The sequence below is a fragment of the Triturus cristatus genome, chromosome 8 (assembly GCF_964204655.1).
Source record: "Triturus cristatus chromosome 8, aTriCri1.1, whole genome shotgun sequence".
In the NCBI taxonomy this organism is placed as follows: Eukaryota; Metazoa; Chordata; class Amphibia; order Caudata; family Salamandridae; genus Triturus; species Triturus cristatus.
The window spans coordinates 1,669,644,370-1,669,667,979 of record NC_140591.1 but is presented as its reverse complement, the minus strand read 5'-3'; the positions used below and the strand labels follow the sequence as shown (position 1 = coordinate 1,669,667,979).

General features: G+C 42.8%; 1 protein-coding gene across 1 annotated transcript; it reads left to right on the top strand.

Moving 5' to 3' along the window:
• The first annotated feature begins 1,291 nt into the window (after positions 1-1,291).
• Positions 1,292-23,468, top strand: LOC146808547 (extracellular calcium-sensing receptor-like). The gene is made up of 5 exons (XM_085623995.1): positions 1,292-1,549; positions 12,835-13,677; positions 19,343-19,561; positions 23,059-23,138; positions 23,393-23,468. The coding sequence occupies exons 1-5, from the start codon at positions 1,292-1,294 to the stop codon at positions 23,466-23,468; spliced, it is 1,476 nt and encodes a 491-aa protein (XP_085480121.1).
• The last annotated feature ends 142 nt before the right edge of the window (positions 23,469-23,610 follow it).

Sequence of the window (23,610 nt, the reverse complement as noted above, 5' to 3'; positions counted from 1 at the left end):
TTCCCACATCCCTTATCACTGTCCTGGGGGCAGACACTGGTAGCAGCTAAATGCTGAGCCTTTCACAGTTTTTCACACTTCTGGGCACACAAAAACAACTATTGCTGAACACAGGGAACCAGATCAATGGAGTTCAGGGCAGCAGATTCCCAAGTCGGTGTTGCGTGCAATCATTAATACGAAGGCTTGAGAAGAAGATTTGGGTTATTTGAAGAGCAAATCGTCCTCCCAGTTCTTGATAAACGGGTGGACCAATTATCAGATATTCCCCTATATAGAGGCCATGCCTAACCCAAAGCTTAGAAATATAATCCTGAAATTTAGAGTTGGCCTGAACCCATGCAACACTGATTGGAAGATAAAATCCACAATGAGGAATGAACAGGGTCTGTGCACATGTGGACTACAAGTAAAATGTAATGGGCCACATATTTTGATGGATTGTTTGTGGTTCTTAGAAGAATGGAAACTTTTTTTAAAACACCTGTTTATTGCCTATGAAACTATTAGCAGGGATCAAGCTCTCAGATTATTGATAAATATGAGTTTTTTAAATGTGACATATGCAATGGGAAGATTTTTAATTGCAATACAGGAGTCGTTGAAGGAATTGGTTATATAATTTAAAACGGGTGGGTTAGTACCATGATCTTACCCATATCTGGGACTACTCCTGGCTCTTGATAATCAAGGTGGAGGTACAAATGTATACCTATAGTATAATGGATCACTTCCCATTGTTATGATGCATTAGGTACTCCTTACGGCCTGGTAGAGGCCTCATTGTTTATTTTTTCAGGATGTTATTGTGTTTTATACTGTTTTATAGTCACAGTATCTGTACAAGTCATATTTTAATTGTCTGTATTCTGGTACTTTTTTAAGGCTAAATATGCCAAATAAAAATATAATAACAACAACAACACAGGGCAACACTCCAAATTGTCTTGTAAAATGTTCCAGTGTGGCAATGCGGCAATGACTAACAATGTGCGTTAGTCTGACCCGTAATGTGTGACAGTCGGCTGGGCTGTGTGAGGTTACCTCCATTCATATAGAATAGAGTAAATTAGCAAGGGTGCCACATGCTTTAGTGCAAGGAAGGGAAATGCCACCCAGACTACTGTTTGAGTAGTAAAAACAGCAGTAATCAGGCCCCTCATCCCTCTGGGCCCAGGTGCGATTGCACCTGCTGCACCATTGAAAGCTACGCCCCTCAAGAGAATACAGTCAACATCTCCTGCCTTTATCCTACAGGTTCCACGTTAGGTTTTATCGGGATGTACTGGCCATGGTCTTCGCCCTTGAGGAAATCAATCACTCCCCTGACCTGCTCCCAAACATTACACTTGGCTTCCGGATCTTCGACTCCTGCACCTCCCAGACCAGGGCCATCCAGGGGCTTCTGGAGGTGCTGACAGGGCAGCAGCGGCAAGTGCCGGGGTACCACTGCAGCCCCCACTCAATGCCGCTAGGACTTGTGGGAGAGATACTGTCCTCCACATCTGTTCCACTGGCCAGAATCTCAGGACTGTTCCATTTCCCTCAGGTAAGACACATGCATGGCAGGGGCAAGACATGAAATGACTGTTGAATACCCCAATGTATGAATGGGGTGGTGTTTAAATGACCTTGAGAATTACCCAGCAGCAAAAATAGATATATTTGATGACGTTTGAGTGAATTGTACAGGTTACTATGAATACACGGTGATGGCGGGAAACCTCTCGGCTTGCTTCACAAAAATCTACTCAAGCGAAATTAAAGTCACAGTGAAGAATCTTCGATTTGCACCCATGCTATTCTACCAAATTCACAATGTTTGCACTGGGGCAAACCTGGGCCTATAATGTTGAAGGGGCCCATCGGAAAGAGACATTTTGCCATCTCTTATTTCATGTAAAAACAACATTAATAGGCACATGAGCGTATTCAGCTCAGTAGAAATGTTATTTCCCAATTGCTGGATATTTAGCCCATGTGATCTGTGGCTTTTGAAGTATTCTAGGTGCTCAGAGGAAACTACTGGCTGTGCATGGGGTGCAGATAACTGAAGAGCTGGAACTTGGAAGTGCCCTGTAACCAGTTGTCTCATGAGGGCTAGTTCTGTGAATATGTCTGTAGAAGTCTCAGATTTGTGGGTCTGGCCTAAAGACAGCTTTATCTGAGTCACTAAACCTAGGTTTTTAGAAAAACCATAAATAAAAAGACAGAAGTATATCCAAACATAGAGGGGCTTTCGGTGAATCATCTCTAGCCACTGGTCTGCTCAGCTGTCATATATATTTTACTTCCACCCACAGCAGTACACAGCATAGGACAATGGGTCAGCCCACTTCAGCCATTGGTCTGCTCAGCTGTCATATATATTTTGCTTCCACCCACAGCAGCACACAGCATAGGACAATGGGTCAGCCCACTTCAGCCATTGGTTCTCCTCACTGGGAGTGACAGCACTTTTTCTCTGCACCGGTGCATGCCCGCCTGCAAAGTAGTGCAGTTCAATTCGAGGGCTCCTGAGCCAGTGTCTTATTTCATTTCTTTTTTTCATGTGTACAAAATTATTTTTAGAAAATGCTTTCATTCCTTGGGACATTGTGTTCTGCTTTAGGAAATGCCCTGTTTAGTAAAAAAACACATAGCATTCCTCTCCATAGAACACTCAGCACCCTGCCACCTTTTAGCTAGACTATGATTTTCTTGAATGTTTCTCGCATGCTGTGCTATAGCACAGTGTTCTTGCTCGGCCCATGAAAGAGGAGCATCGCCCCAGTGCTGTAAGGCAGCAAATGAAAAATAAAATGATAATGAACTAATGTTATTATTAATCTTTTTTTCACGTACTCAGCCGGTCCGCTGAGTCTACGGCAGGAGGGGAGCATCTTCTGTCTAGCAGCATCAGCAGCAGTCAGGAAGGAGTGGTGGGCCCTGTACGTGTGCATGTGGGTATGGCTGGCTGTCTTAGGATGGCCTAACCGGCATGCGCACTTAGACCGCTCCACTCAAGCTGTGCTGCACAGCCAGATGGAGAACCAGCGCAGTCACCCAGGCCTTAACTGAGTGGCATTTCAGCTCTCTCAGACCAATCCCAGCACTTTTCTCATGCTGGGTAATAGCATGAAAGCAGCATCTAGAATGGGTGGTGAGGGTAGCATAGGAGCACTAGGTCGGCATCCGGCAGCGACAGGTAAGTCCTTATAAGTTTTTTACTGCAGCCTGCTGCCCAGGCATCAGTGTCAGTGCTCTCTCCCTAAAACTGATATGTGTGAATTGGTAATCCCAATTGGCAAAGGACTTTGACCCCCTTATAAGTCCCTAGTATATGGCTCCAGTAGTACCCAGGGCATAGGTGTTAAAGGGGTCACTAAGGCCTGAAACATTGTTTGTGCCAACATGAGTGACCCAAATAAACTACCGACAACAGGCCTGCTATTGCAGACTGCATGAGCAATGCAAACTGCTCAAAATTGACTGTGCCCTCACCATGTGTGGCATAGTGAATGCACTATCTCTAGTTTATGTTTTAAAAACCCCTAAGGAAGGCATCTTAAAGCCCAGGAGGCAGGGTGCTTTATATTAAAGGTATGGACATGAAAGTGCAAAGCTTATATGTCCCTACAGTGCCCATTACCATTAAAGTGCCCTATAAGTGATAGGCGGTCCATAGGATGACATAGGCTTGCACCCGGTCAAACAGTGGTTTGCCTGGATGTTATCTTTTCCTTTGTGGTACTGCCTAAATATGCCATGTTTGGTATCAAACAATGCACCTTCTCACCCCTGACATGAATGTCATACCAGGAGCGAGGTAGCATGCATTTAGGTGGCTACCTTAGAAGTTGCCATGTCCATGCTTGCTTCCACCAGATGGGATTCTGACCTTCTGCCAGGCAGTGTGAACTTCCCCAGGAGTCAGGAACAAAAGCTTGGTATGCATCCAAGCTGCTTTGCAAAAGAAGGAACAACCATACCCTTGCCCCCAAGCACCTCGACTCCCCCAGAAGACCCTGGAAGGCTAGCCACACCTCTACGGTGGTTTACCTGGTCTGTACAGCTGAGGAAGACTTCTGTCATTTTTTAAAGTGGTAGATATAGTGGGATCTGGGTAGATAAGGTGACCTCCATCCCTAATGTGATCACTTCAGGGGCAGATTGGCTGCAGGGGCTAGTAAGTAATTGGCCATTTGCACCCACATCCCTAGCGCACCTAAATCTAGGATTTAAAGTCTACCCCTAAGACAAGAACCTCAGTTCTGAACAACCTGCATCGATGAGGACAAAGAAGAGACCCATTTCTGCAACGACATGTCTTGCAAAAGAGGACTACTCTGTCCCTATGGCAACACTCCTGGAACTTAAACAAAACACATTGACTCCTTTTCGGCGCCACTTCAAGATGCACTGCCGTTCAAGAATGAATCAAATCAATCAAAAGTTTCTTATTATTTACTCTTCGTTTTATCCATCGTGTACTCGATATCTTTTTCTCAAATTGTTCAATTCATTTTACTCATTCCATTATACTTGTTCCAATCAAAACGTAGGAGGCGTTATGATGTCCACATGCCACATCTTTATTAAAATTACCCAATGCATTTCGGGATGTAATCCCTTCGTCAGGGGTATCTAGAATACAAAATTGATATTTAAAAATCCTTTAACATCAACATTACTGTTTAGTGCAACGACATAATATTGTCAGTATCTATCTCTGTATCTACATCACAGCAACTAATGCATGTTTATACTTCTGGCTCTATCTTAACAATATGAAATCTTTCTAATACGCGCAATGGAAAAAACCACAGGCTTAATTATTGAACCTCCTCTACAATCCTTGTAGTCTCCCTTCTGCTTCCAAACGCTTGCCGTAACAAATGCAACATAGCGCATTAAAAATACATGAGATTCGCTGCTGCTCCCTGTTCGAACGCTTACCGTAACATGTGCAACATCACGCATTTAAAATCCACCCAATTCACTCTTTAACCCTGTTCCTGGGCACTTCTCCGCATCACGCCACAGCCCCGACTTCTTCGCGGTTAAGCCAAAACCATTACTGAAAGCCAGTGCAATTTATCTCCCTCCCGCGTGATTCTCCCCAGGTGAATAATCACGTGCACACTGTTCTACTTACCCAGCCAATGCTTAAAACAGCTTAAGATCTGACCCTTTGTTCCAATCTCATGTGAAAAACTACAAATCCCAGAACCTCACCCCACGGTTTCTGTCTTGCTTTCCCTGCCCGTCTGTAAACCAGTATGATCGTCTGTAAATATCACTATTCACTTCTGGAACTGCCTGATTGAGACGCATGCTAGGCTAACTCTTGGTTCCCCTTTGAGAATCAGAAGTTACAGGTAGCTACCACGTTCCCCGGGACCACCGGATGTCAAAGTACATTTTTCCAAGGATTACTGCTGCCACTCCTTGTTGGTTACTAGTCTGGCAACTGACCTCTGCACTCTTTTTTGTGGTATCATCCTTTATGGCAGTATTTTGAAGCAAAATGGCTTCTGTGTTTGCTGTTAAAAAGCTGTGATGCTTTTAAGAAGGCATGTGAGTGCACATGTGCAAACACACCCATATGCAGGCACACACACATACACAGACACACACAAAAAGACACATTTGCAGCTATGAAAGTGGCTTAACATGCAAAACCTGTACAGTATGTCTGACATAGTGAGTGTATACGGATCTGTGTGTATACCACAAAATATTCTTCAAATTATTGTGTGTTTACCTTTCAAAAATAAATGGAGTAAACCATTTTTATGCACACTACCTGGCATACCAGCACCCAATTAGCCTGATGCATTGTTGTAAAAGCAGTGCATGATACCACTCACTTCAGTTGAAAGTCTTTAGTATTCACCATTGCTGGTGCAGCCAGTGCTGTGTATCTCTATATATGTGTTGCAGGATTGTTATCCTTCTTCTCTAGAGAGTAACACGTGAAGTTTGGTGGTGCTGGCAATGTGGCTCACAATCTTCTCAGATCGCAGGTGTATCCTAGAGCTCATCAGCCCAATATCTCATTAAGGAGCCAATCACAAAAGGAGGAGAGGGCACACTTCCTGGCATACCTGCGCACAATTAGCCCAGATGCGTTGGGGTAAAAGCAGTGCGTGATAACACTCACTTCATGTTTTCTGTACATTTGTAGGATTCACAGCTTTTTTCAATTAATACATGCATGCAGTCAGTAAAAAAGACTAAAAACCTTTACCTTCAAGTTAAAATTTACCTTAAACGTATGGTTATTAGTGTATGTTCCTGCTAAAAACCTTTTCAAATAATCTTTCCCATTTCCTTGAAGTGGATATCTCCAGGGAAACAAAGCTGAGTAATTTGCTCCAGCACTCAGGCTGACTGACATCTAGAGGGAAACACATCTTAGGGTCAGACAACAATGTCACTGTTCTGGGTCATGCGGACCCTCCTCTATGTCCGACTGCTTCCTGACCCCACTGGGGACATTGGCACAGTCAGTGACCCCCCCAGTTTCCTGATCACAGGGAAAAAATTACCGCTGTGGGGGATCTCCTCTCTGCAGGACATGGGCTCCATGACCAGGAGATACAGAACTTGGAGCTGGTGCACAGATGAAGGGGGTCCACCAATAAATTATTTAGCAAGGTCAGTTTGAGTTGAGGCCATGCTCTTGAAGTCATACAAAATAGTTGTGTTTAGTGATGTGGGCAAGAGAAGGGCCTGGCCACTAGTCACTAGAGAGGCTGAAACAGAACAGCTGCATCTTGATGTAAGGTATTTGAGGGCAGTTATTCTTTATTGGGAAGCCAACTGGAACACATGAAGTTGGAATTTTAGTCTCTAGCAAATATAGATGGTAGAAACCATTATATAACCATTCTGAAATGTATGTTTGAACTTTTGAACTAATCTGGACTTGTGACAGCGAGGCTTGGCAAGCAGAAAGAATGAGTCAGGTGAGTACAGAGGTAGGGGCGGGCAATCAGGCACTGATTTCTGGAAACAAAGGAATTCCTCTGGCATGTGCAGATCCCTTTTGGGACCTTATTTGAACATAACAGGACTAGATGTAATGATTAACAAAGGCTTGGGAGGAACTCAAGTTTCTGATGCTATGAGTGACAGACAGGGAGGGAGTGAAAGTGGCAATTGTGGCGCAGGAGCTTGGTCATTAATATGAGAAGAACTGGTGGACCATATTCTACTGATATTTGAGGGGGCCAGACTGTCAGGGCATCTGCTGTGTGATTTACATATGGAAATAATTGTATTGAATCACTATGTTCAGAAACCCAGGAGCAATGACGTTCAATATCATTGCTAATCATTCAATCAAAGGTTCTTGCAACAATACTAGCAATTAATTTACATATGCTAATAGACGCTTGAATTTGATCAGATCAGTCTGACTTCATACCACACAGCTCAATCTTAGGCAGCTGTAAAGATGTATGAAGTACATGCAGCAGTTGTGAATGATGGTGGCTCTTTCCATACATGCAACCAAACCTTTTAATCAGTTGAGTGGCCTTCCTTCCTGAGTTTGTCTCTTAAACCATTAGCTTTATGTCACAGGAGGGATAGCTGATCTTAGATATCGTAGCACCTGGGAGGAAAGGATGCACGAAAGACATTCTTCTACATGTTTGTGATCCTGACACATGCATTGATATACTATTGTACATCTCTCAGGTGTTTAGTAAATATACTGGCTTCAGTGTCAACTGGAATAAATCAGAGATCAATTTATTAAAGACCAAATATATGGTCTTTACTGCCCCAAGACGACACGCCCAAATCCCTCCCTAAATGTTACACTTTTGGAAAGGGTGAAGATATTTGATTATCGGGTGTTACCCTATCAGAGCGGGGGTCCCAGATGGCCAAAGCAAGACTCAGGTTAACTCAGACAGTGGGGGGTATTATGAAACTGCACAGAACCTCTGTTTTCAAGCCTTCCGACCCTGTTGTGGAAATATATAAAGCCCAAGATAGGGGGGTCACATTATATGGGGCGAAACTGTGGGGGCATTGCTCTACCTCTAATCTTGTGAAGGTGGAGAACATTTTTATGAGGCAGTTATTAGGCCTTTCCTGTAGTACCCCCCTTGCACCCCTCCGCATGGACTTGGTCATTAGGCCTATTGATGTAGAGATTGCACTTAGACCCATCACATTCTGGCGCTGGGTATGGGTGACCCCGGAGTTGTCCATCTATAGAGCCAAGCTTAAGAAGACTTTGTCCATTTCTGCCACTAAGAAAATACCGTGGCTTTGCCACATAAGGTATCTGTCCTCAAGGCTATGTAGGTTGGACCTCTGGAGACACCTGAGACATCACGCGCAATGATTTCTATGTTGGAACTAGTTCAACATTATAGACAATCCAACTTATTGTCCACACAGAAAAGTCCCACTGGCAGTCGGTTGACAGCAGAGTTCCTTCAAGTAAAATATGTATATAGCAAGGAAGACTTTCTGAATGTGATTATGCCCCATTGGCCAGGAAACTGTATCTGCAGTTTAGACTAGGGACCCTTCCATTATTTGCACATATTAGTAAATGGGACGTATAGCATACGGGTGAATGTCCTACTTGTAATTACAGGGTAGAGTCTGAAATACATGTATTGCTCTTTTACCCTGCATATCTACTACCGCGCAAACGCTGGTTATGCAAAAACTTAGACTTTGTGCGTTGCGTAGAGGCCTATAGAGTTCTAAAATATGACATGCACCCTCCAATTGTTTTTGCTGTATCACGTTTTTTAAACTTTATGTGGCATATACTGCTGGGTTTGTTAAAGTTGTACTCCTGGGAAGAATAAAGTGTCGAAATTGCATAGGTCCATATCAGTGTATACACGATCAGGGTACATTGTCCCAGCTTATATATCTTTTTAATCTTGTAAAATTTGTAGCTTGTGTTTTTAACAGATGGTTGTTTTTATTGTATTTTAAAATTGTTTGAAGACCCCATTACTTACAAATTAACATCTCTGCAGAGTCTGGATAATCTCGACTCAAGAAGCAAATTTTGAGATTTGTATTATACAATTGCAGTTCATATATTTTTATGTGTTTTACTGCTTGTCTTGTTTTCCTATAAATGTACTTTTATGGCCCTAGTGGCCGAAATAAAGTTATTGAATGGAATGGAATAAATCAGTACTGTATCAATCAATCAATCAATCATTCAATCAATCAGAATTTGCATAGCACAGCTTATCACCTGTGAGGGTATCCAAATGCCCTAACGTTCTCACTCCTTTTTTCAATTGCCCTTTAGCGTAGAGAACATGGGCACCAAACACCTCAGTATATTTTACATGCAATCAAGCCAAATTCCTTGAACATAAAATGTATGGAGAATTGAACAAACTAAAACATACAGAACAATGACCCTCACCCCCTGTTTATTTTGATTTTCCCACTGAATGATAACAGAAAGAAAATCCATTGTGATGTCTAAGCTGTTTGTTATCTATATCATTAGATGCTTATATTGGACTAGCGTATACGCTATATCTTCTATGGCAAGTAGGCAATGATGCTGACGGTATATTGAGTCTTTTTTCTGAACACTGACCATCCCTTCATATACTTGAGTCAATCTACCTCTTTTGAATGTTGGGAAAAATCTCCTCTATAGTGCCGTGGTTTACAAACGCTTGGTATTTATATCTCATGGAGAAATTAACTGTGACAATCAGAGACAGACTAGTCCAGCATGAGAAAGTATAAACATCCTTTCATACTTACATCAAAAGAATAATCGCGGGCATGTGGCAAAACTTACCCCCACAGTTGATACTTACTTCAGGTTAAGGTCGATCTCGCTAACCAGTTGCTTGGTGGAGGTCTTGACCTCAATGTATAGAAGTAGATGGATTGTTCCATAGTATGGAAGTTGATGCTGGTGGCTCAATTTGTCTTCTGGTGCTTTATTAAACTGCAGATACTTCAATATAATTCAGTACTCTGCTAAAAAAATTCATCAGGTACATTGATACCAGCCTGTAAGAAAAGCTATTATTATAATTTGGGTGAGCAACTGCCCTTGTCAAGGAATAATCACAGCTCTTGTCAGGGGGAAACCTTAAAGTTGCTAAATTCAGATGAGCTCTACCCCCTGGTAGCTATGACACAGAGAAGACCAACTTAGCTTAGGGCAGTGTATGTATGTAGTACCAAAACAGTAATAAAGACAAAATGCAAAACAATAAAAATTCCCAACTGATTTCGAAAATTAGAGTCACATTTGATAAACAAAACTACATAAATTGACAACAATTCAATTAGGGAACCAGATATCTGAATGTTTAAAGATTTCGGTTTAAATACTGCCTAAGTGCACAAACCACCAATGATAGTCAATGGTCATGGCCGACTGACCCTAGGTGCTATTTGAGGTTAACTGCGATGCAGCATGGGCCAAATACACCAACCAGGTTCATCCTGGTCAAAGATTTTACTTTCTGACATATCCCTTCAAGTTCCAAATCCCCATAGGAGTACATTTCTAAAGACCTCCCAGGATTCCTTAGAGACTCACAGTGTGTTGGGCAGAGGTCAAACAGCAGAGTCTAGTCCAGGTCCAGTTGCCACTAGTCAGCGAGGCAGTTTTTGGAAAAGTACTCTTGGAGCTTTTTGTGCCCCTCTAGCTCTAAAAGGAGATCAGCCTTATGACTTTTGGAGACTACTGCTTTGTCGTGGGTACAATAGGGGGCTGACATAATCCTTTCAGGACTCTTTTCAGGTAACAAACAGAAGGTTGGGGTGCCCGGAGATGCCACATTTATGCCTGGCATGAGCTAGTGAGTAGGATTGAATTCTAGGCCCACCTAATAGGGTAAAAGTTCTTGGGCCAACCCAACCCAACCCACATTAGGCATTTTTAAGATGGTGAATGTCTTTAGCCACACTAAACATGGGCTTTAAAAGCTGGGTGTTTGTGGGAAGTGTACTATGATAATGCTACACAAAAGTCCATTTTTGAGGCAAACACTGTACCCACAATAACCCAGAGACAGATGCCTGATAGGACAAAAGAAGAGTCCTTCAGCAGCCAGACTGTGGATCCACAAGAAATGCCTTGGCATTCAGGTCTCTCCACTTTTAATTGTGCCCCAAGTGTTATATGTAAATCCAGCAGACCTGTCAAGCAGGATTGATACTCAACTAGGATTTGCCATTGTAGTTCAAAAAAGGAGGCCCACAGCCCAAACCTGCATATTCAGAGGAATCATCTCAGTCCATTCTGGGCAGCCTATTGATTTGTCCTGTGAGGAATTTCACACATATTTAAGGCTAACTACTGGATGGGAGAAGTTGGAGAGCAAATGCATCAGACAGGTAAAGGTAACTTTCTAAAAGCTACGTTTCCTCAAAATGTATTGAAAAATCAAATTTCACCATCAAATTGGATTTTTAATTACTATGAAAAATAGGTTAATTATTTTTCAAGCTGGTGCCATTTCTAAGATTTAGCATTGGGATTTTAATCCGCACTCTGGTTTTTTGCATAGGACTCTAAACTTGCCACAGTGAAAAATTGCTTTCAGGTGCTAGTCATTGTGAGGACATATTGACATTATAATTTCAACATATACTACTTGTAAACACCATGCACTCTGCCTTTTGGACCACACGTACTAAATAGAGTGGTATATTGTTATTTAAAATGAAGGGACTCAATTCACAAAGGTAATTTTGTCTTTTTCAGTGCGGAAACTCCAAACTCATAAAGAAACTGCCCTTAATCCCTTTTTAACTAGCAAACAATCTTAAACATAAGTGTTAGTTCACATTTGTGAATCAGGCCCTTGGTTATTACCGATCAGAAGGATTTAATTTGACATGTTTTGCAATTTTAAAATCAGGCTGCAGTGGTAGGCCTGAAGCTATTGTTCCACTGCCAATGCCGTGAATGGCACAATAGACGTTCCAGGCCCTGGGTACAAATTGTACCATATGCTAGGAACTTATAGACAGTTAGAAGTATATCCCTTCAACTACATTTTCTCAGGGAGCACAGGAACTTTTTAACTGTTTAGTAGGGGTAAAGTGCACTGGGTTATAAAGCTAGCAAAATATAAGGTACAGTGAAAGGTGAAAAGTCCAGGGTGATTATGCAGAAAAGGTGCACTTCCTACACCGCGATACTACAACTCATTTCAACCTTCTCTTCCTTGTGGCACAAGTTTTCATTTAATTTTGGATTTATTTGTGACCTCTATGCTATCAAAACATGAATTGTTAGTCTTTCTGTCTTTCTTAGGCCTGGGTATTTTTGTCCTCTCCATTGCTACCTTCTGTAACTGTGAACTTGCCTGATGACATTTGTCCAGGGTAAAAATGCATGATCATAAAATACCTTTACTTGACCTCTGGTCCCTTCCAAGCATGAATTGCGCAACACAGCCTACCCACTGTTTGTGTGCATTTCTTGCTGCTAAAATTGTAATTGTTGCAATCCATTCAGAATAAGTCTAGAACGTATATCAACACTCGGAATCTTTTCAAAATATATCCATATTTATTAAACACTCAAAACAATCACCAAAGTAACAACATAGATTTGTCACACAGGAAGAAACATTTTGTTTGATTGAGTCTGTGCACATATCCAACACTGGAAATGCCTTTGTCTCTTGCTTCTCTTGCTTGCAAGGGAAGTAAGGAGGCACCTATAATTCCAGAAATCCTGCAGAACTGGGCTGGAAGGCCTTAGGGCTTATGTATGTGACCTGTATGGCATATGGTTTTCTGACAAGCTGTTAGAAATTGTAAGTGTAAAAATAAGATCACTTGTTATCAAAATCTCTCTCCCTACAGATCAGCTATGGATCGGTGCTCTCGACTCTAAGTGACAAGCTCCAGTTTCCATCTTTTCTGCGCACTGTGCCAAGCAGTACCTTCCAGAACATTGCCCTAGCCCGGTTAATGGGATACTTTGGATGGACGTGGATTGGGATGATCATCTCTGATGATGAAGTGGGAATGCTGGGAGGACAATCCATGAAGAGGGTGATTGAGCAAAATGGGGGATGTGTGGCTTTTGTGGAAAAAGTCCACCAGAGCTATTCTAGAGCAAAGATACTCAGCATTGTTAAAGTTTCCCACAGGCATGGTGTGAAAGTGATCATTGTCCACAGCTCTGAAGTCCACGTAAAGATGCTGATGGAGGCCTTCTACTCACTGAATGTGACCGACAAAGTCTTTGTCTTCTCTGCTTCATTCACAGTGACCCTTGGACTCTTCCCGAGGCAGACCTGGCCATTATTTAATGGATCCCTGGCAATAGTACTCCACTTCACAAATATGCCAGGCTTTGAGGAGTTTCTTACTCACCTTCATCCCTTACGAGATCCCAATGATACATTTATTAAACTCTTTTGGGAGAAGGCTTTCAACTGTAAGTGGCCAGACACTAATGGTACCCAGGTAACGACTAACATCGAGAAAGATGGAAGGCCTTTACTGTGCTCTGAGAACCTGTCTTTACATAAAATGGTAGCACATCTGTTTGAGCTGGATGATCTTGGCTCCACCTATCACACCTACCTTGCAGTTTATGCATTAGCGCACGCTCTGGATTCAGTGATGTCATGTAAACCTGGACAAGGACCCTTTGTCAATGGAGAATGTGCTGATGTCAATAACATTCAACCTTGGCAGGTAAAAGAGTGATACCCAAATATAACACAACAAAATATGACACATAGTCACTCTCCACATGTATGGTGAAATAGGCTAAGGCCGAGCTTGATTTGAGTTTTCGCTTATAAGCTTTTTTTTAGAAAGGCCACTGATGAAATCGAGGAAATAAATATTTTACCATTCAGGCAAATTTCCTTTTCTTCTATTCCATAATGAAACTAAAAATCAAACCTCCATCTTTAAAATCTAAAATCAATGTTTTTATAATCCTGGGGATAATTGAGGATGCCATTTGGAGTACTATTTAGGATTCCGTTGAGGAACCCCAGGATCTTACATTTATGTCAGACTAGGGTAAAATACCTACCTCTATTGAACAACTTAACTTTGGGGTAGTCGCAGAGCTGTAAAAAAATATGAAGACCAATCAGATTCTTTTGGTTATTCCTTTGCTGTTCTCCCGGAGATGTTAACAATGAATCCTCATATTTGACCATTGTGAGGTATCTGCCTCACTGTGTATCTTCTTATTATCATGAGTGTGGCAGTACTTAATTTTAACAGCTGGCTTCGGGTGCTCTGCACTGGCAGTCAATTGTCAGCTCCGGCTCTAGTGGAAGTCCACCAAATGGGGGTGCTCTATGTTTAATTTTGAGATGAGCACAACAACAGGGTGTAATAAAGCTAAATACATTAAAATAGAACATTATCTGCAACTTATGCAATTATTATAACCAACTCGGAAGTGACTCTGTCAAGTGTAACAATTGCTTTCAGGCCGATACTGGCCCTGGGAAATCCAAATTGCTTCTAGTGCTACTGCCTGGAACACTTATCTTGCTCATTGTTCACAATATCTTCTATTATCTTAGACCTAATTGAATAGGCCAGACCTGGCTTCTTGTACACCCTACACTGCACCCACTATAGGGAGCGCAACTCTGTGTAGCGACCAAACATTATTGTGAGGATACTCACCTTAATGAGTCCTGGCGAAGTTCTCCAGAACGAAACGCGTTGGCTGAGTATAAAGCTCCTATTTCGTGGGAATTAACCGATTGGAAATAAAGACTTGTTTTGAAACATAATATTGATTCTCTGGACTTCATTACTTGGCGCATGACCACCCCTTGCCATACAATTATTATAGCTTTGGATGGCCTAGAGTAGGCTGAATTGTCACACTTTTAGGATTGTAGTTGTGTTGATAATGTCATTGCACAGCTAACACGGGCAATGGGTGGTGTAGGTTGGAGTGGCCTCCAGAGAAGGGCACTGGCACTTACATTTTTACAAATTAAGCACTGGAGTAAGGCCTTCTTGCTATATTGTACTACCATATGATGCACTTGTGTTTCTACGCATATTTCTAGCCATGTCTACCCAATATGCACAACCCTCCCAAACCAACAAATGATCTTTTATCCTGAAAAATTGGTCAGAAACTGAGCTCCATCAATAGCTCTCTGTAAGAACAACCTAAATGCAGAGTTGATCTCTGGAGAATTGTTGTCATGTAAACTTGGGCTGGGTGTAGGGCTTTCCCTGATAATGAAAAGGATTTCCCAGGATTAAAGTAAATTTCTCAAAAGCGTTAAGTAAATCTCTTGTATTCTGAATGCTTAGCAATCTTTCTTCCAGAAATCATTTTACTGACTGCTAAAATATCATTATTCTTTTTACAATTTTACCCCAGACATCATCCAGGGGTCATGCACCACTGATCTCCAAAATTGTGGTACTGCATAGATGTCACTTAGGGGTTTTCAGAGGTTATAGCTAAGACCAAAGTCCTGCCTCTAAATACCCCTGGAACTGCTCTATTGGCCTTTGGCTTCTGGGGTTCAAAAGAAATAGAAGGAGAAGAGCTCTCTCACTCTTTAGTCTAGTTAGGTAGAAACAACAAAAGCTCAAGGTTAAGAGTCACTGGAGACTGTCAAGAGTTTCCCTTTACATTGTTATAATTTCTCCTGGCACCATGCAGCCCACCTTCTACCCCAGGAAGCTTGCATCCAGTGGCATGGAGACATGTCAAACAGTGTGTCTTCTTCAATATAAAATGTGTGACAATACAGAGCGATATAGCCCATGTGGAGTCTGAATATGCCTTTTTTAAGATTCAGAGAGAGTCAGTGTGGGAGGAAAACACTATTGGGCTTATTTATGAGAGCCTTTCATCACTTTTGTACCAGGTAAAGTGGTATATGCACCTCGCAGGGCTCTCATAAATATTTATGAAGCCAACTTGCTTGGCTTTGAGTGGCCTCATAAACATGAGTAAGGCGACGCAGTGCAAATCGCTGCTTTGTCTCACTTTGAGCCCCGCAGGCATTCCATTGGTGTTGTGGCAGATTTTCCCATGCAAAACCCATGGAATTTGATGCTGTCCCAGATTTACAAAGTGATGTAACCTGGGGAGTCTGGGGAAGCGCCAAATCCATACGCCACCTGAGGTGAGGCATAGCGAGAAGAAATATCTTGAATTCTCCTTATTCTTTCCTTTTTCCATGTGTGCTGCATTCTGCAGCACACATAAACTTGCACAAAAACAATCCTGCCTGCAATGGAGGTACACTTGCACCCTGGTGCAATGGTGCTTACATTGGTGCTAGGTGGCCAAAATGGCGCCAGCATAAGTAGAAAGGACAGAAATGCACTGTATTGCTGCCCTTTAACTTTGGCGTAGAGCTGCACAGCAAGGTGCCTTGCAGCCCTAGACCAAAATGCAATAAATGAGGCCCTAAGAGGATGTGCTTCAATCTTTGTGGGCCATGAATACATATACTTGGTCTACAAACAATTGCTTAAGCATCTAAGGAAGGGCTGATGACAGATTTGCTACACAGAATGGAACTTCAGGAGGTTCCTGTCATAGGCATGCATGAGAGGATTTTTAGTGACTGCAGTCATCCACTGCACTGTTCACTTGTGCTGGAAGTGGTATGTGACCTGACATAGCTCATAGGCCTGTCTTTTACATAATGACGCCTCATTATATTGTGCCTAGAATAGGTGGTTAGGGTATGTGACCAAAACGCCAGGGCTCGCTATGCATGTAACATATTTTTGTGCATTTCATCACAGGTATTTTCATCTGCATTTGTGTACATATTTGTAAGTTAATATGTAGTATTCAGTATTGTGTGTATAATAATATACTTTTCCTTTTTTACAAAAGAAAACACTGACGATGATTTATTGAGTGTTCTCTGTTGCATGCAAGCAATTTGGGGTACTAGCACACACCGCCTTCCGTAAGTTGGCCTTGGAATGCACTCCTTTGCTACCCTGAGAGATTCAGGAGTCACAATAGGGTACTTAGGCACAGATGTATTCTACGTTTGTGCTGTTTTTGCGTGATGCAAAGACAACAAAAAGGCTTTCATAATATTTAGAAAGCAAAACAAGTGGCAATTATCGCCATCTTGTGTGTGCTTTTTAAGGACATGTAACACAACATCGCTGCTTTCTCTGTATTATGTCACATTTCAAGCCAGCAGGCATTTCATAGGTGGAGCATGGGCATTCTGACATATCCCTCCATGGATTTCAGAGCATTCCCAGTTTTACTAAAGCAAGTAGAACTGGGACTGCATCAAAATGCTACGCCTTCCACCATGAGTGTAACAAGGAGAACTATATTTATTTCTCCTTGTTATTTTCTCTTTTCGTGTGTTCTGTATTCTGCCGCACACACAGAAATAGGAAAATATCTCTAAGGATTGTTTTTGTGCAGGAAGGGGCACCTCTGTCACAAAATATTCTTGCTTGTAAGGCAGGCACCCTCGCACTATGGTGCAAGTGTGACTGTTGGCCCTAGGTGCACGCAGTGGGCCAGTGCAAGGAGAGAGCAGACATGCTCCATATCTCCCTAAATATAAAGGTCCTCATTTGCAAGCATCCTGTGCCACTTTTTATGACAATCCGGTGGTGCAGGCCTCTAAATCATATCCATGAGGCGACACAATCCCACCCTGCATGTCTTTGCATGGCCTTCTAGATATGGAGTAAGGGAAGGCAGTGCGAAGCGCTCCCTTGCCTTACAGTATCTAAAGGAGGCTCTCCATGGGTGTTGCTGTGAGTGTTCCTGCTCAAAACCCATGGATTTTGATGCTGCAACAAATTAACAACATCACCTAAACATGAGCCAGCACCAAAAACTAACAGCTCCCAGAGCAGGCATAATGAGGAGAAGTGTTTACATTTCTCCTTGTTTTTTCCACTTTCCACATGTGCTACCTTCTGCAGCACACACAGAATGAGATAACGCCTCTTGTGATTGTTTTTGTGCAGGAAGCTGCCCCTTCCTGCTGAAAAACAATTATACCAACAACTTAGACACCTGTAAACCATGGTGCAAGGGTGCCAGCTTTGGGGCTCAGCTGCAAATTGTGCGCCGGTGCTGGCTGAAAGGACAGGAATGCACTGTATCTTGTAAATTTGGTGCATCCCTGTCCTTTCGAATTGGTGAAGGGAAGTGCAGCAAACTGACTTGTGGCGCTGCGCTATGCCAAATCTTTGTAAAGGAGACCCAAAGCATTTCTGCTCTCTCCCTTTCACACAATGCAGTATCAGCAGCGTTGCGTGCTGTCCTTTGTTACCTGAACGTTTTGCATATTTGCCACCTGGTTCCCAATAAGTGGAAGTTTGCAGACATGTTACTTGTGAAGGGCTCACATCCTTTCTAACCCACTTTCCTACAAGGATTAAGATCTTGCCCTATCATCACATCATTCATGTAATTGCTGCTTAGGGCAATGGAAGAGCAATAGGTAGGCACCAGGGTGAGGCAGAGTGAGGCGAATACTTAAAACAGAACCTGGTGCAGTCAGTTCCACTATGAGAGAGTGTACAACAGGGTTAGTCTGGCAAGCCTGAGAGCACAGATAGCTGTGGAGCAGCAGGTAAAGTGGCTCTGGGGCTCAGAGGACTGAGCGGCCAACTTCACTCCAAAGTCCACTGCTTTTCCTATCCAAACAAGGGGTCAGGGAGGCCAAGTTACCAGCTTCCATTAGGGCCCATGGCACCCATGCCAACTCACATGACTTGACCTTACGGGCTAGCACATTTAGGTTACATTTGAAAGAGAAAGAGATGCTGTCTTTGCCCTCTGGAACTGTCTTTTGGCAAGGTAGATGTTGAGCCTAAAAGGTGTGACCTTTCCAGTATAATTTCCAAAACCTGGTGAAGTAGATTGAGGAATGGCACTGCATGTTAAATGATAGTTCCCTCGTGTTAACAGTGGAAGTATACAACTCACCCACTCAGAAACACTGCAAACACAGAAATGATCTACTCAAGAAGAGGGAGGAAATCCATCAAATAAGGAGCAGCTCACTCCGATTCACAGGAAAGCGATTCAGTCCTGAGCAAGGAGCTGACCCAAAGACCACTCTAAGTTTAAGTCAGTTATTGGATGTAGCAGGCAGCTTGAAAATGTCTGTAGCGAAAAAAGGGCAGCATTAAATCCTTGGAATATGGCATGACCGTTAAATGCCGAAGTAAAGTTAATCAAATATCAAGCGTGTGCAGAACATATTAAAACAAGGTATTATCAATGACAGCCTATCGCTCCCCATGGGCATCCAGAATATAATTATGATCAGTTGTAAATTTATCGGAATCGATACCTCTCTTCCAATGCAAGAATGTGAGATACAATTTGTATGCTCCCATCTCTTAGGTCCTCCACTATGTGAGAAAAGTCAATGTGACGCTTAACATTGGTGCCAACCTATTTTTCGATGTGAATGGCGATGCCCCTAGCGCTTATGACATCCTCAACGTTCAGATACTCGGCGATGACGACATCCGGCTGGTGAAAGTGGGCAGCTACGACTCCCAACAAGGCGAAGAAGTGCAGGTCAACACAAAGAGCATATTATGGGCTGACCACAACCAGGTGAGGAGGCTGTATTTAAACCAAGTTCGTATTTTTGTAAAACATAGCGCTATGTCTGTACAACAATGTACAGGAGGAATTGGGAGGTATCAAAAAGCTGCAAAGATGTGTATTTATTGATCAGGACCATCCACTGGCATGGAATCATGAACTAAGGGGCATATTTATGAAGCTTTCACACAACGCAGCAAGCCACCTTGCTGCGCTGCATGAAAGGGAAAGAGGAGGAATGCGCCATATTTGACATGATACGGTATACTCCTGTCATTTCCTTGTGCGTGTACTCTTTTGGCTGCCTAGCGCCAATGCAGGCACCCTTGTGCCATGGTGCAAGGGTAGCTGCATCGCAGATGACATTGCTTGTTAAATAGGAAGGGGCAAAGCTGAGGCTTTTTACTCTCTCTATGTGCGCTGCAGAGTAAAGGTATTTCTCCTTGTTACGCCACCCCTGGGGAAGCGTAGAACTTTGACGCATTCCTAGGTGGAACAGTAATTGTTGGTGAACCTGGGAATATGCCAAAATCCATTGATGGATGCATGGGAACAACCATGCTCCACCCATGGATCACTTTCCTATGGCAGAGTAACACAACACAATGATTTCCACATTACTCTGGATCTATCAAGCCATGCAGGCCATGCAAGGTGGCTGGATAAATCTGACTTAGGATTTGCATCCGCCTTGCACCCCGTGCGAGGCACAAGGGTGATGCTAAACCTCCATAAATTCACCCCTAAGTCTATTGTCAGAGGAAAGTGATAAACATACGCCTACACTTTACACAGACGTTTTTTCTGGATCAGACTCTCAGTAATCCCAGGAGTAGCGATAGAAATGTGTTTGTTGTGGATTGCCATCATTACTCCTGCTCTCCTACACATGCTCAGGGTAGACAACCTGAAGAAGGTTAGCACCAGTCTATTTACAGTGCCTAATGTTTCTTTCTCTGTGCCTAGCTGCTCCGTGTTAGTTTTCATTGGAGTGTTAGAAGGCTCAGGGCCTCTCTGGCACAGTTCAAGAACAATGTGGTCTTGAGATAAAGTAGCAAACCTTAAATATATTTTCGCACATGATAAATAATATTTGATCAAATGAAGTAAAATACTGCGAAATATATTCAGTTAAGTCAAAAACATAATATTGAGAGAGGTCATTTTTATTAAACACAAGTCAGTCCTTTGGCCCGTGATGCAGAGCATTCAAAAGTATCAAAATAAACAATATGACATATAATACAGAAACTTTTAGATTGCATAAATGTCTAATGTTGAAAGACAGACAACAAGTTTACTCTGAATACGATTCAAAGGTAAGTTAAAAAAATGCCAGAAGAAAGAGTTTGCCAAGGAAGCATAAGACAAGAATAGGATTAACTGTACAAAGGAGGGAAATGCTGGTACTGAACACTAGCTGGCAATTTGCGTCTTTGACAAGACAAGAGGCTAACATTATGCGTAACTTAGTTAATTCTCAACTCTGCAGCACTTAAAAGAAGATTCAGAAATCTGGAACCCTTGAATGAGCTCGCATTATATCCTTATATCCCATTGATCAGCGCTCAGTCCAACGCTCTTTAACGTTTACGTTACCCCCCTGGTTCAGCTTATTGTGAGTTTCGGTTTGTCCGTACTTTCCTATGCAGACGACACACAGATTGTGGTGTCAGTAACATCCCAGCTTGAGATGGCCGCTCACAATTTCTGCAGCTGCATGTCCGCTGTGGCAGGCTGGATGGAGTAAATCTGCTTAAAGTTGAATTCGGGGAAGACAGAGGTACTGCTTCTTGGGAATGAAACCTCCTTCTGGAATGCATCGTGGTGTTCCCAGGAGTTGGGGGAGTTACCGAAGTCAGCTCTGAAGACTAAAAATCTTGGAGTCATTTTTAATACCAATCTTTGCTTCAGTGCTCAGATCAATGCAGTGACCTCCGGGGGCTACTATCTACTACGGGTTCTGAAACAAATAGTCCTGTTTATTCCAACTGATCTTCAGAAGACCATAATGTTGGCCCTTGTGGGATCAAAGCTAGATTATTGAAATACTCTCTATCTCGGCATTCCAAAATACTCGATAAAAAAACTGCAGTCTCTTCCAAATGCTGTGGCTAGAACGCTCTTGAACATTCCTAAGTTCAAACCTGTGGCGCATCTTCTACAGGGCCTGCACTGGCTCCCTGTGGAGAGGAGAATTTCGTTCAAAGCCTTGTGTCTGGTGCATAAAGCACTACATGGTACAGGCCCCCTTTGATTTCAAGAACTATTTACCTGGTGCAAAAAAGACCCCACCTTGCCTGGCAACGGCTCAGGATAAGGATGCCTGCTCTGTCTGTCGGTACCTCTCACGGTCCTCTGAGCCGTACGGGAAGGTGATACGGCTCAGAGGATTGTGAGAGGTACTGACAGACAGAGCCGGCCTCCTTATCCTGAGCCGTTGCCAGGCAAGGTGAGGTCTTTTTCTCATGCAAAACGGATTCAAATATTGAACCGTCACTTGCAGAGAATTCGTATATCCCTGAAAACAGGTGACGAGGTTGGATTTGCAGCCAACCTCTTTTCATTCTGATTCTTCTTCTTCTTATTATTTTTTCACTGATGCAGTAGCAATGTTAATGTGGCCCTGAAGAAAGCTGGGATGATTTGGATCCTTTGTGGCTGAAATATGTTGACCCTTATTTACTATTCTTTGGCAGTTATTTGTTGGAAACTGCTGTTGCACTGTTTTTAATCTTGAACAGTGCCAGATATTCAATAAAGTTCTTTTTCTCTCACTGCTCAATTTTAATTCACTAGTTATAATCACTTCACACTGCACTTATCATTCCCACATAACCTGTTCGCTCACATCTGCAGGGTCCGATAGAGTGTGTTATATCGCTAAACGCTTGATCAGACTAAAACATCTGTGAGCTCCCCTTTACCTTGTGGAAGGGTTGCAGCCCTTAGTGACACTAGTGTGTTACTAGGAGGAGACCCAGATGATGTAGCATGTCACCAATGGTGAGTGATGGGAATCTGTCCTATTTAAATATATTTCTTTCTTACAGTCTGGTAAGAGGTGTATAGGTTACAAGGTCCCTCTTACGCTCTCATACACATCATAATAGCCGTTTTTTCATTTTGACCCGTGGATAGTTTGGTTGTATACGGAGTTTACAGGTGCCCACCCCAGCCATTTGCCAATTCAAAGATGGAACCTGTGTGCAGACATAGACCCGCCCACATGCACAAGTGAATCTCCAGTTGCACGCTCACCCAGGAGAAAGTGAAACACTGTGTGGCCTTGGTTAGGGAGAGCTAAAGACAAGCTACCCAACCGCATGCTCCAACTGTCCCACTTCCTACCCAACTGGCCTCCCGTAGATCCTGGATAGCATGCTGCCAGAGCAGAGCAGAACAGTGATTGAGTGAGTCAAATCCATGCTCTGCCTGCCCGTATACCACAGTACCGGGCCCTCAGCCCCTTCTTGTTCTCCTTGAAGCTGCCATGTACTTGACAGGCTGAGGAGCAGCAAGCCCCAGCCCATGAAGGGGCAGCACTCATGGAATCTGCGATGGTCGAACAGAACTACTACTCCTGGTGAGTGTAGTCTTTGAGATTACCTGTCATTATCTGGTCAACAACAAAGGAGAACCCACTGTGATGATTATGAATGCATTTACAAATTAGTTTGTATCAATTTGGAAGAGAGTTCCATGATCAAACGGCCCTTCCAGGGCTTGCTCAGATTATGTGGCAGCTAGCTGACTGAGATATAGGCGGTCTACTTTCCCACCTCTCGTTTGGATTGCTTATGTCTTATTGTATATGTTATGTGAATGAAATAATTTCAGCTGTTACAGAGACATTTTCAAATCCCATGAAGCAGGCAACAGCAGAGCTACCGATTTTGGAACAGGGGAGCCTTGAGCCCCGGCATTGGCTCAACCTGTGATTCTGATCACATCCCTTAATCTCCATGTGCCTACAAAAAAAAGAATGTGTGGGTGCTCATTTATAGCACCCCACTGTGAAGCCCCATATTGTGTTAGGCAGGGTCCTTTCAGTCACT

Bases quoted from the DNA above. Each gene is read 5' to 3' on its own strand.
- LOC146808547 (XM_085623995.1), top strand. From the start codon at position 1,292: ATGGTCTTCGCCCTTGAGGAAATCAATCACTCCCCTGACCTGCTCCCA. The intron at 1,550-12,834 runs GTAAGACACATG...CTCTCCCTACAG, and splicing joins GACTGTTCCATTTCCCTCAG to ATCAGCTATGGATCGGTGCT. The intron at 13,678-19,342 runs GTAAAAGAGTGA...CCCATCTCTTAG, and splicing joins ATAACATTCAACCTTGGCAG to GTCCTCCACTATGTGAGAAA.